Source organism: Denticeps clupeoides, chromosome 8 (genome assembly GCF_900700375.1).
Source record: "Denticeps clupeoides chromosome 8, fDenClu1.1, whole genome shotgun sequence".
In the NCBI taxonomy this organism is placed as follows: Eukaryota; Metazoa; Chordata; class Actinopteri; order Clupeiformes; family Denticipitidae; genus Denticeps; species Denticeps clupeoides.
In genome coordinates, this window is record NC_041714.1 from 1,569,172 (window position 1) to 1,583,304 (window position 14,133).

At 39.5% G+C, this 14,133-nt stretch overlaps 1 protein-coding gene and 1 long non-coding RNA gene across 2 annotated transcripts; both read right to left on the bottom strand.

The window, feature by feature from the left end:
- Positions 1 to 5,022: 5,022 nt before the first annotated feature.
- On the bottom strand, positions 5,023 to 6,926 carry LOC114795623 (speckle-type POZ protein-like). The gene is made up of 8 exons (XM_028989133.1): positions 6,793 to 6,926; positions 6,525 to 6,673; positions 6,298 to 6,422; positions 5,975 to 6,140; positions 5,821 to 5,876; positions 5,514 to 5,636; positions 5,274 to 5,416; positions 5,023 to 5,161 (listed from the first exon to the last, which is right to left on the bottom strand). Exons 1-8 carry the CDS (start codon positions 6,924 to 6,926, stop codon positions 5,029 to 5,031), a joined length of 1,029 nt encoding a protein of 342 aa, XP_028844966.1. The 3' UTR covers positions 5,023 to 5,028.
- A 4,051-nt stretch (positions 6,927 to 10,977) lies between these two features.
- Positions 10,978 to 13,102, bottom strand: LOC114795846 (uncharacterized). Its single transcript, XR_003750557.1, has 3 exons — positions 13,046 to 13,102; positions 11,599 to 11,875; positions 10,978 to 11,438 (listed from the first exon to the last, which is right to left on the bottom strand). It is a non-coding gene; the product is annotated as an uncharacterized LOC114795846 (long non-coding RNA).
- Positions 13,103 to 14,133: the final 1,031 nt, after the last annotated feature.

The window sequence follows — 14,133 nt, forward strand, 5'->3', positions numbered from 1 at the left end:
GAAGTAGAGAGACAGGTACCCTTCGTAGGGTCTTACGCCATTCGTGTACAAGAGCAGGGACCTGAGAATACAGAGATCAAAGAAATGCAATGTGAGAAAGACGCCGCCAACAGCAGCCAGAGTCTCGAGCAGCACTCTAGCACTGAGATCTTCCTGGATTTCTTAGTTTTTGTCACACTTAAAGGTTCCAGATAATCAAACAAATTTATATAAATGGTTTTAGTTTTTTTTTCTGAGATTATTTGAACCAATGCACCACTTTGTACTGTGAAGTCTTTTTGACCCCAGAGGACAACTATTAAATTAGATAATACACAATTCAAATGACTACAGCGCTTCCCCCAAGGCCCTCCATCTCAGCCAGCCTGGTCTCATCTCTTCTGTCTTTCATGTTCTCGTTCAGCACCAAAAAAAGGATCCCGGTCCCTCTCTTACGCTCACACTACTGTTCACCATCTCTATTTCCACACCTCACACGCATAAAGAGGCATTTGTTTCACTTGTTTCAGGCTCACTTTTCCCTACCGTTCTGAGAGCCCTCCTCTTTATAGACATTAGCTCTGGCTTTAATAAATTATTAATCCTTTGGTATTAATAAAGTTTTCTGATTCTGATTGATTTGGACACCATCCAGATCTGGGACTTCCATAATCCACCTGTCTCTGGATTTAAGGACTTCCTGACAGACAGCACTTGAAGGGTCAGGATGGGTTCTCACAGCTCCTCGGCCATCAGCGTCAGCACTGGCTCTCCTCAGGGCTGTGTGTTGAGCCCTCTACTCTTCACGCTGTACACCCAGGGCTGTACCCCCACTCAGAACAGCAACAACATCGTCAAATTTGCAGATGTCAAGTAGGAGATGAGTCTGCCAACAGTCACAAGGTGGAGCGGCTGACAGTGTGGTGCACAGACAATAACCTGCTCCTGAACACAGCAAAGACCAAGGATATTGTTGTGGAGAGGGTGCCGGACTTCTGCTTCCTGGGCGTTTACATCACGGAGGACCGGTCCTGGGGCGAGATCTCCACAGAGTTGCTGAAGAAGACTCAGCAGATACTTTATTTCCTGATAGTTCTCAGGAAAAATAACATCTCTCAAAAACTGCTGGTGTCCTTCTTCCACTGTTGCATTGAGAGCATCCTGTGCTACTGCTACTGAGTGCCTTTCTAGCTGCACAACAGCGCTGAGGCAATCACTGCAGCGGATTCTGAAGACTGGCCAGGAAATCATTGGCCGTTCGCTACCCTCTCTGAACAAACTGCACAGTTCTTGCTGCCTCAAGAGAACACAAAGTATCACAAAGGACTCCTCACATCCCAATCATGACAATCATCAGGCAAGAGATACAGGAGCATTAAAACCAGGATAAACAGACTAAACAGCTTCTACCCTGTTGTCATCAGGGCACTTAAAGACATTTAATCCATCTTTCCACCTCCAACTCAATTCCTTTTTCATGTGCAATAAAGTTTCTACCTCAACCTTTAATTTAAATTTTAGATCATATTCGGTATTGTGCTTTGTATTATATTAGTACACAGCGGGGAAAATAAGTATTTGACACATCAGCATTTTTATCAGTAAGGGGATTTCTAAGTGGGCTATTGACACAACATTTCCACCAGATGTTGCCATCAAGACAAATATTGAATTCATACAAAGATATCAGAACATTTAAGTATACATTTACATTACATTTACAGCATTTATCAGACGCCCCTCCAGAGCGACTTACAATCAGTAGTTACAGGGACAGTCACCCCCTGGAGCAATTTAGGGTTAAGTGTCTTGCTCAGGGACACAATGGTAGTAAGTGGAACTTCAAGAACAGTACCATCAGCAGGTACTGTTGTTTCAAAGAAAACTATAAGCAATGTGTAACAGGGTATGTAATTTGCAATTCACCTAAACATGCAACCTCTGGTGTTTTGTGATTTTTATATATATCTCCTGCCTTTTGGTTCTGGGTGTGTGTGCGAGCATTAATGGTCTGATTACACGGTACCTGCGTGTGCATGCGTGCTCCGGTCAGACCCTTTCTTACCTTTACGAGGTAGGTTTTTAAGGGAATAAATCCGGTTTGGGACCAAAATTCATTTTCACCATGGTGTATATTGCCCATATAGAAGTAGATTATAGCGGTAGTAATGGAGCCTGAGTGTTTAATAGAGTTAGACAGAGTTTTATTTCGGCCCTAGCATACGCGCTAATCGTTAGCACTAGGAAAATATGCAGCACCTCGTTCACCGACCGCGTTTCATATTTCTTCAGGGGAGCCCGTGTGAGACGCTCTGCACCCACAACCATGTTTTGTTTGTTACAGGTATTGAGAAGTTTAGTTTGTACGATGTTAATGAGTTATACTACAGTTAATGTTCATATTGTTCTTATGTAATTATTTCTAGAATTTTATGTGTAGTGATTTGTTAATCCTTTTATATATTTAATTGGATGTTTGATAGTCAATTTGTATATTTTCTTGTATGGGGAATCAATTGTGTGATTCCGGTCAGACCCTTTCTTACCTTTACGAGGGGAGCCAGTGTGAGACAATCATGTTTTGTTTGTTACAGTAAAAACGTCAGCCGTTCTGTGGCCTGTCTCTACTATAAGATCACAACGCAGAGTACCTGGAAGAGACAGGTCCAGGGACAACTGGTTACAAATTCATTGAACCGCCATGGCATCAATGCACGCTCACCACGCAAGACTCCATTGCTGAACAAAAAGCATATTGAGGCTCGGTTAACATTTGCGAAACAGCATTTGGAGAAGCCTGTGGATTGCTGGGAGATTATAGTGTGGTGAGATGAAAGCAAAATTGAACTTTTTGGCTGTCATTCTGCACACCATGTTTGGAGAAGAAATGCCACTGCCCACCACCCCAAGAACACCATACCAACAGTTAAGTTTGGGGGTGGAAGCATAATGGATTGGGGCTGCTTTTCAGCAAGGGGTACTGGCAGACTTCATATTATTGAAGGCGGGATGAATGGAGAGATGTACCGGGACATTCTGGATAAAAATCTGCTGCCATGTACCAGAAAGCTGAAAATGAAAAGAGGGTGGACATTTCAGCAAGACAATGATCCCAAACACAAGGTCAAGGAAACAATGAAGTGGTTTCAAACAAAGAAAATCAAGTTGCTTGGATGGCCTGAAGATCAAAGTTCATAAAAGAGGCCCAAGGAACCTTCAAGATTTAAAGACCGTTTGTGTGGAAGAATGGGCCAGAATCACTCCTGAGCAACACAGACGACTGGTCTCTCCATACAAGAGGCGTCTAAAAGCTGTAATCACCAACAAAGGCTTTTCAACAAAGTATTAAATAAAGTGTGTTTAATACTTTGTCACGGCCAATACACCTCCAGCCCACCAGAGAGCACCAGAGATGGGGAGACGGCAACCCGGAAACGGAAGTGAGAGCAGGCAGCGCCAAGTGTAAAAGCCAGGTGACACCAAGGAGAGACTGCCCGCTCTTTGACAAATGTATTCCCAGAGACGCCAGGCTTATTTCCCCACACCCGACTGATTGTAATCCAGGACCATGACCTTTGCCTTTCCCCAAACTAGAACTTTGCCTGCCCTTCATTTGAGTATGATATCCGAATGCATTCTCCATTGTGACCACGACCTTCGCCTGCCATTGACCTTGAGTTTGCCTTCCCCCTTTTGCTAAGACGATCTCCCATGTTACCCCACCTTCCTGCCATCCCAGACGCCCTCCCGTCCAGCCTCCTGCCTTCGCCTCCTTCCCCGCCGTGCTGTGGCGCTTCCACGGCCACACTCCCATCCCAACTCTCCTCCGGCCCTTCTCTCCCTAATTCTTTTGTACCTAATTTCTTTGTACTTGTTACAATGACTGTATAATGTATAAATTCTGATACATTATAGTTTCTAAAATGATTATGAATTTTTGTACAGGAGTATGCAGCTGTATGTAGTGACTTCTGGATGAAAATGAAATAAGCATCACAAAAAAAGACATTTTTAAAGCCTTTTTTATTTTTAAGTATAAATATTGTACAAACATTACTTAATTGATTTAGTATATATTTTTATTTTAAACTATGTACATTGGAATTATTTTAAATTGCAGAACACAAAGCCACAGTAAAGACAAACTTTGAGGAGAACAGAAACAAGGCTCAACCAGGCACAACTTACTAATTAAACTACTTAAACGGCATGCTACTTTTTAAAACAGTTTAGATATTATTGTATGAATTCTTAAACTGTTGACTACATTTTTCAAAATTTATTAAGCTAATTTAGCAGATAAATATAAAACACAATATGATTAATCTTGTAAAACTAAACAATGCAAACACAATACTCTAATAATTACAAGCAGTAATAATACTTCTAATAAACTTTGTGTAATTGAAGCTATGCTTAACACAATTGTAACAACATTAATATATACAATAATATATACATGCAATAATAAAATCACTAATAATAATAAACATGTATGAACAATAAAATAAAATCTGCTGCACTGCTCCAAAACCAGGCTAGAAATCCTGAAAAAAAAAGATGAACAGATGTTCAATCAGACCAAAACTGTGTGTGTGTGTGTGTGTATGAAAAGGTTTGTGTATTTTATAACATGTGTTATGTGCATTGTGTGGAGTTAAATCTACAAATTTTTTCTTCAAAAACTACCTAACAAAAGTTGGTCAAAAAATACTGAAAAGTCCTGGTGATGTCATCAAGGTGGGGAACAACGGTCTTCCATCCAGGTGTCCTCAAGAAAGAGAAAAGGAGATAAAGCATCTTGTTTATTAAAGATTCACACAGTACCATCTATCTTCTGAAAGTAAGAAACAGCCCACTTGTTGATGAAGGTGATTGCCTCTTCCTTCAGCTCCGGGGTCAAGTGGAGGTCAGCGATGACGAGGATCTCGGCAGCATTCCCCATTAGTTTGTGTGTGTGGATCAACTCCAGGTCCTGCCAAATAATCAAAATAAAACACATATTAGAAAACTTTTAATTTTTGAAAGGGACAATAAAAGTGAAGAAAATTAATGTAGCCGAGGTCGCTTGGATGGCGAAGCCCCAGCAGAGACCAGGGAGCGATACAGCTCCCCCATGAGGCAAGGATGGTCCATCTGGACGGTCTTCCATCCAGGTGTCCTCAAGACGTCTGAAAAATGGCTAAAAGAGAAAAGGAGAAAGCATATTGCTTATTAAAGATTCACACAATACCATCCATCTTCTGAAAGTAAGAAACAGTCCAGATTAAATGAGCTGTGGGAGCGTCACCCACCTGTTGATGAAGGTGATGGCCTCTTCCTTCAGCTCCGGGGTCAAGTGGAGGTCAGCGATGATGAGGATCTCGGCAGCGTTCTCCACCGTGAGACTCCTGCGCAGAACTTCCTCACACATCCTCTTCAGTCGGTCCAGGAGATACTGGGAGAGCGAAAAATAACGTCTCAGATCCTGCTGAGTAAATGTGTGCTGAGTTTGCATTACTGTGTGTGTGTGTGTGTGTGTGAGCATTAGCTACCATGTCTGCTGCTACTAGCAGATCGGCAGCCATGTCCTGTATGTTGGGTGCTTTGCCGCAGTAGATGAAGGTCACCAGCTCTCTCAGGACCTCCGGTTCCACCCCCTGGATCTCCACGCGGTTCTAGAGGAGAAAGCAGAGCTGAGATGAATTTGGTTCTGAACACTGACAGTAAGAGAGAAGCCATAGTTTGGACTGTGTCTGTTAAACCACAAAGAATGAAGATTACAAATCTTTCTTTTCTGCTGTAACATGAAACATATTGGGGATTACAGGTCAAGGGCTATGATTTAGGACAGAGACTTACGGTCTGGCGCTCCTTCATGTCATGTGTGAACATGGCCCTGAAGACTGGACAGCGAGCTGCAGAAGGAGAAAAAAAAAGGAACAATGTTAGATCGCCAGAAGATCACCACTTCCACCAATCACTGTTGGCGTTTGTGCACATGTGAGTGTGGTACCTGCTAGAATGGCTTTGTGGGCCTGGAACTCCTGTCCCCCCACAACCAGAGAGCAGTCTGGGAGCAGGGACTGGTCCCACAGGTTCCCGAGCTCATCAGCCATCCTGCAGACGGGTACCTTCACCTGCTGACGCTGGGTGTTCTCCGGTGGGAGCAACACGTGAATCTACAACAAGCCAACACAGCGGTTACTACACTTTACTCAGCTACAACATCCACACACACAATGTAGGTGGTGCACAGTAACGCTGTCAGTGTCCAATAGGAGACACTGTTACTGACATGTCTAATGTGTTCAGTGTAGTTATGCAGACAGAACTTACTTCACAGGTCACTGTCAGGGTGTCGTCCCGAAGAATTCCCGCTTCCTCGTCCATGATGTCTTCCCGTCTGGCGAAGGTGTCGAATCCAAGGACATTCCGGTCCCTCATGGTGTGGACTTTAATGTCTGCAGAACAAAAGCACACAAATAGGCCGTGTGAGTTCAGAAATGAGAGAACACACACACACACACACAGTTACACTGTTTTGTATCTCCAGACGGACTCACCTCCGGATATGGCCTCTTCTCCATCGCTGTTGAGAATGACCATCCTGCCCTTAGCACGGATACCTGTCTGTGGACCACTGTCCAGCTGGAAGTAGAGAGACAGGTACCCTTCGTAGTGGCTTACGCCATTCGTGTACAAGAGCAGGGACCTGAGAAGACAGAGATGAAAGAAATGCATTCTGAGAAAGACGCCGCCATTCAGAGCAACAGCAGCCAGAGTCTCGAGCAGCAGTCCAGCACTGAGATCTTTCATGGACGCCACACCTACCATTTCAACTCTTCACTGGCATTGGTGAAGGAGCTGCTCCTCACAACAGCTTCGGCAAAGCTGAACTTTGTGATGGTCCAGGTCAGTGAAAACTTTTCAGTTTTGCACTGTGTGTAGCAACGGACGCTGGACATCTCTGCTGCTGAATCAGGAATCTTCTCCTCGCTGATGAATTTCTCTTCTCTTCTCTCTCTTCACTCTGGAACCTCTTCTTCTCCAACAACTGCAGTCTTTTGAATTCTCAGAAATCTCTAATTATATGAAATGATTGAGAGAATAAAATGACATAATTGAATATTAGCACAGGACATTATTAGCGATGATGAGAACATATTTGAGGACATAAGTGCTAACAAGTGTCCAACATCTCAACATGCAGCCAGACAGGGAGAGAACCACGTGACTAAATAACAGAAAGATGAATTTGTGGTGAAATTACATCTACAAATGCTGAATTTACCTTCCTGAGCAGTAAAAGTACACGGGCAAACACAGCAAACTACAGTCACACAACCAGACTACGAAGTGTGAATATTTTGGTTCCATGTGCTACTCGCTGTGTTACTTAGTCACTACACCGAGTCCCTTCACCTCGTTTTTCAATAACTGAAGCTGCCAAACATGGAAATTACCCGCGAATGTGCAGAAATACAATAATAATAAATAATAATAATCAATAATTACGGCGTTTGCGTGAATATTCGTATCAATCTTTTGTCGTCAGTATTTTATCTAGAAATCATGTTGCCAGATCAGAAAGCAGCTGCTCCACCGACCACAACTTGACTTTTTCGTTACTCACCAACTCGCTGCTACTCAGATTCTCTGTCCTCGCAGCTCTGACTGTTCATTTTAAATCCTGCATGTTGTGATAAACCCCGTTACCATGACAATGACGTACTTTTCCCGACGCGACGTGCAGCATAAAACCTTCTTTTTAAAAATGCAAATGTAAATAGTAAAAAGAGTAATAAATAAACTTGTTGTAAAGTGCAGTTTTGCTGCTCTTTTAACTATTACAGGGTAGAAGCTGATCAGATGTGTGTGACAAAACTATTTGAATGTGAATTGTGTAAATTTGAATTATCAAAACTGAATTTGAAATTATTTTACTTGAATATTAGAGCTAATATTATGACAAAACTATTTGAATGTGAATTGTGTAAATCTGAATTATCAAAATTCAATTCTCTAAATTCATTTTTCTAAAATTCAATTTTCTAAATTCAGTTTTCTAAAATTCAAACCCAGAAATTCAGATCGTACAGAAAGTAGGTCAGAGGTCATTCACAGGGAGGCGTAGATGATCTCCGAAAAGTCGAGCGAAGCATTTTGGTCAATTACAGAGCTGCTCAGGAGGTGACCATTCTTCTGCGTGATCATGAATCGCCCAGAGGTAAGTGATTTTTAAGCATTTATGGTTTATATTTATATATTGTGTTAGCGTTCCCAGCATGTGAAACATTATCTGAGCGGTCTCTGGTGTTTGTATATTTGATAAAAGGGATTAGCATACCACCGTGTCTATATAGAACGCGAACACGCCGCAACAACTTTAAGTGACAAAGCGGCCGTTGTAAAGAGCTTAGAAATAGAACAGGGAATTCGTTTGCTGTTGGGAATTTCGCATTCAGTGTAGACATTATCCCTGATTTTAATCATCGGGTTCTACTGTCTTCTGTCATGACGCGTCACACCGCTCGTGTCCTGTGTTAATACAATAACTCCGTTAGAGCTTCATTTATTTCCTTGATTGGAATCCACATCAGATCCAACTTGGATATAAGGTCACTCGATGATGATTGTAAGCTGTGTTTTGAGTTGAAGACTTTAACATTGTGAATAATCATTTAGATATATGTGTAGCTTGCAGGCACGATTAAAGTAGCTATATCGTTCATTTTCGCTTATATCATACAAATAAAATAAATATATAAATGTTATTAGTAGAGATGCACCGATCGAGCCAAGGAATTGGCCAATATTCCTCATGATCAGACTATATTATTTAGGTAAACAACATTTTAGACGTTTCCCGAATATCAACACTACTGCAACGAGGCAAGTGACTGTCTTTATGAACTGGTTACTGAATCATTGGCTTATTTAATGATTCAGTAACCAATTCAATTTATGTCCTACTAACGATATTGTTTTTAGATACACATCATTAGTTTGTAGCTATATATAAAAATAAATATAAAATATATATATTTTGCTTAAACTGTTTTTACAGGACAGCGAAGCTGTCAGATCAGCCAGGCACTTGTTGTCTTTGCTGACCTCAAGCAGTGCAGCTGGTCCCAGTGCATACATAGTTTTATTAAAATACTTTCATTAAATTAATTTCATAATTCAGCCTCCATAGGCAGCACACTGTTCAGCAGAGGGCCACCATTCAAACTGAGATGACCAGGTTTTGCAACCACATTTTTTTTAATATTGACATAAGCCATCATGATATTATTTGATGGTTATTATTTTGGTTTGTAATTGAAATTTGTTTTGCCAACAGATCATTTCCCGGGTTTTTCAGCAAAGGACGGGGTAAAAGGCGAATGCTGTCAATGCCCCCTAGCAAACCCGCAAAAATATTGCCTGTTAACTTTTATCTGTTTCCTCACCAATATGAGCGAACACCTGAGGAGAGTGAGCAACTGGTACATATGCAAGCTGGGTTGGGGTGAAAGACAATGCAAATGGTTGAAAATGCAACTTATGATGAAGTAAGTATGTGTGACGTCTCTCCTGTATCTTTTAAAATGATCTTTTTCTAATGTAACAGAGCTTAATTCATTAGTAACTCTGTATGTGGAACATGGGTGCTAAGGTGCTCTTAAGCACATTGCTATAATGTAACACTATAAGCTTTTTGTACCAGTGTTGCACTGGTAACTGTTGGGCATTTAATTTTTACATGGTTTGCTATACTGACAGTGTTATTTACATTGTAAGGTATGTGCCCAACTGAAGGAGCTGTTCCCAAAATTTCAGGATGTAAAGGGGGGTTGGCTTGTCTATAAGTCTTCAGGTAATCATCAGGAACATAGTGATACATTGCAATGAAAATAAATAAATAAGTAAAATCAAATACATTTCTGAATTTTTACATTATCACTAATAACATATTTCATATTTTATGTAATTAAATACCTTTGTGTCAAGCTTAAAACATGAATCCTGGCATAACAAAATAAAAGGAATGAAATCCAATAATACATTGTGTTTTTCTGTATTTTGTGTAATTTTTCTTAAGGTGGATGGGGCTCCCGGAAGCTTACACTTATCCCACCCGATGAGAGTGGGTACAGTGCCAAACATTTGAAAGCAGCAACCCAGGGTTTCAAAGGAGTTCTTTACGTAACTCCACTCATTCTTTGCATATGAATAATTTTAAAACCACATTAAAAAACTAATAAATGCTTGAAACAACATGAAAGAAAATAATTTACATTATATTGTTTTTATATTGTTCCCTCTAGGAAACTTGCCCCATTTGTCAAAAGAAAATGCCTTTTGATGTGATAGAGATTCATGCAAGTTTTTGCACAGGTGACGGGTAAGGAAAATCGCACAACATATTTTCAGTAAATCTTATTACATTTTTTTATTGTTGTTTTTTGTACTTTCTTTGTGCTGTTCAGATTGCCACAGGTCTTCTTCACTTCTTCACTATACAATTGTGAATATTGTGTTTTATGTTCAAATTATGAATGTTCAATTCATTTAGAACTCTTGAAATTATCTATTCAAAAAGGAATTTTGTTCCGTTATTGCACGTTAATTAAGTTTGTATATTACAGTGTAAGCATGCAACCTCTGGAGTTTAATGTGTCTATGGAAGAACCATCCACATCTGGAGTTTCTGTGTCTGTGACACATACGGGTGATCATTTAAATGCAGATGATGCCACAAGCATTTTTACATTTTTTTTTGGAACTGATAAGCATAATACATTTCTGAGATGTAAAACTGAAATAGAATACACAATTAGCTTCAGCTGAACTGTTAACATGTTGCTTCTTTGTTTTTGTTTTTTTTCTTTGCAGATTGGAAAACTGAACCAGATAAAAATAAAGCAGCATCCTTATACACAAAGGAAATAATTCTCCAACATGAGATGAGAAAGCCCCTCTTGATGACCATGGATTTGAGGATGGACAAGGAAAATCAAGACAGAGAACTTGCTGTAAATTGCGGTTATATTCAGGAGTTATGTGAAATCTAATACAGACACCATGTCTACAAATGAAGTTACAGTCCCACAGTTTGTCCTGCATTGTTTGGACTTGTTGTTCAATAATTTTGATGCAGTTCATCTATGCACACGTTCATGTAGTATTGCAGTTTTATTTTTGAGACTTTGGAAACTTCCATGCAATAATGTTACAGTTTTTCTATCAAATACATTTAAATTCAGTTCCAGAACTCCATGTGTCTACTCAATGTGTCATTACTCAAGTGACTGGCAAAACTGCACTGCAGCCATGTAAATGTCTATCCCATGGGATTGTGATGGTGATCTTGGATCCACTGTGTCCTTTAGTGCTGCAAGCTGCTCTGCTATAAGTGGACATTCCACAATAGGAACATTAACACCAACACTTTCACCAGGAGGCAATCAATGAACAGCAATGTTCAGTTCCTGTGTAAACAAAGAACAACATATTTCTGTATAAATCGTGTATAATCTCAGCTGTAATAGTTCCAAATACTAAGTGTTTAAACACCAGTTAAGGAACATTTAATTTTCACAACCCCTGTAATAATGTAAACATGGCTTTAAATTAGCATTAACAAAATACCTCTTCATCTTGGGGATCATCAACTGGATAATGAATTTGACCCAATTCCCAGAGCTGGTTTGGAGACATGTTGTGTTCTGTTCTCGAAGGGTGATTATCCCAACCATCTCGGAAAATGCTCAGATCATCTTGTAGCCGTGGTAGAAATGTGTAGTGGCAACAGAAGAGATGTGTTTGGTCTGCAGTATGAAGGTAGCTGGCTTCCTCAAGATAGTGTAGTACATCATAGTAGACGCTGGTCACTGCAGTCCACACATCTCTCCAAAGTCGCTCTATTCTACAACATAAGGCATTACGAGAAAAGTCCTAAGCAATCAGTTCGTTCAAACAAGCATTTGGAGAATAAAGCACAAGGTGACATGTCCTCTACATAATACTTTCTTTGTGCTGATTGCTTAGATTTAATTTACAAATGTTTTTGTAAGTTACTAATTATAACCATTTAATTGTACAGAAAGAGAGCAAATAATTATCAAAGAACATTATCATTGAGTTCAACCACTCTCAAAAACTCATATTATAATCACTGAAGTGGTTTACACTGTGCAATTTACTGTGCACTTGCACTGTATGCACACATCTGTAATTTGTTGTTTATGATGAGACAACTCGCTTGAGAGTAGCGAGCATGCAACAGCAAAAGTTTCAGTCATGACTCATCTAAATGCCTGATTGATCATTGCATTCATAAAAAAAGAATTGTGTGTGATTGTTTATAATGTGTAACACTGTAAAACGCGTCTGTTGTGCAGCACCAGCCAGTGAAGGCAGATTAAAATCTATAGGTCTATACCTGACAGAACAAATAGACTCAGGGACAGTTTTTTCCCCAAAGCTGTTTCCATACTGAAAACTGTCATATTTGTATAATATTGCATTTATATTATACCCTTGTGCTATCTATACTACCTCTACCATACTGTATGCTGCTCGCCACTTTGGACCAAAGTATGTTTAATCTGATTTATTTGTCTGTATGTGTAATGTAGTTATAGTTTTTAGTACATCACTTATACATTGCGCTCATTGTACTGTGTATAATGGCAATAAAGGCTTTCTATTCTATTCTATTGTATTCTATTCTGTCCTAGTTAATCCGTACCTGGAGTTATTACGTTTACACCTTGTCTAGACTGGACACGAGCGGTGTGACGCGTCATGACAAAAGACAGTAGAACCTGATGATTAAAATCAGGGATAATGTCTACACTGAATGCGAAATTCCCAACTGCAAACGAATTCCCTGTTCTATTTCTAAGCTCTTTACAACGGCCGCTTTGTCACTTAAAGTTGTTGCGGCGTGTTCGCGTTCTATATAGACACGGTGGTATGCTAATCCCTTTTATCAAATATACAAACACCAGAGACCGCTCAGATAATGTTTCACATGCTGGGAACGCTAACACAATATATAAATATAAACCATAAATGCTTAAAAATCACTTACCTCTGGGCGATTCATGATCACGCAGAAGAATGGTCACCTCCTGAGCAGCTCTGTAATTGGCCAAAATGCTTCGCTCGACTTTTCGGAGATCATCTACGCCTCCCTGTGGATGACCTCTGACCTACTTTCTGTACGATCTGAATTTCTGGGTTTGAATTTTAGAAAACTGAATTTAGAAAATTGAATTTTAGAAAATTGAATTTAGAGAATTGAATTTTGATAATTCAGATTTACACAATTCACATTCAAATAGTTTTGTCATAATATTAGCTCTAATATTCAAGTAAAATAATTTCAAATTCAATTTTAATAATTCAAATTTACACAATTCACATTCAAATAGTTTTGTCATAATATTAGCTCTAATATTCAAGTAAAATAATTTCAAATTCAGTTTTGATAATTCAAATTTACACAATTCACATTCAAATAGTTTTGTCATAATATTAGCTCCATACTGTCATGTCCCTCGGCTGTTATACACCTTTTGTCCTCTAGGGGTTGTCAATAACAACTTCATTCAAGCACATTGATGCAATTTTTTTATTTCATTTGAAATGCAAAGCCAATAAGACCTCATTTACATGCATCTTGTTTATTAGAAAAAAAATAATTAAATCAATTATTCTAAATTGAAGAGTAAAGTGTGTTCATATGAAGGATAAGAAAATACTACTTTATTTTCCTTGCACAGTCATGCTTAGTACAATTGTACAATGAGTTTGAATTTCCAGAATTTGCTATATAAATATCTGAAAAGATGTACAATATAATGTACAAGAAGTGGACGAGTTGTGGAGCGTTCTGCACAACTGCTGAGCTCTATTGCATGTTATAACCACCTCAGTGTGTAAGAAAAAACCTGTCAAGTCCAAATTTATTCAAATAAATCCCAGAGCAAATAGTTCAAATTCTGAGCTCAATACAGAAGGAACAGGAATGTAACTTAATGCTGCCCACACATGGCCTGATGTGAGGTGTCACCAGTTGTCATCCAAGCTCCTTTATGAACGGCCTCCTCCTGTTGTACTGCCAGGCCGGTTTGATCTCAGACCACCGAATAAAGGAGATAAGCTGAGAATGTTGTC

Excerpts from the sequence above, each read along its gene's own strand:
- LOC114795623 (XM_028989133.1), bottom strand. The coding sequence starts at position 6,926 with ATGTCCAGCGTCCGTTGCTACACACAGTGCAAAACTGAAAAGTTTTCA. Across the intron at positions 6,674-6,792 it reads GCCAGTGAAGAGTTGAAATG|GTCCCTGCTCTTGTACACGA; the intron begins GTAGGTGTGGCG and ends CTGTCTTCTCAG. Across the intron at positions 5,417-5,513 it reads TGCTAGTAGCAGCAGACATG|TATCTCCTGGACCGACTGAA; the intron begins GTAGCTAATGCT and ends TCGCTCTCCCAG.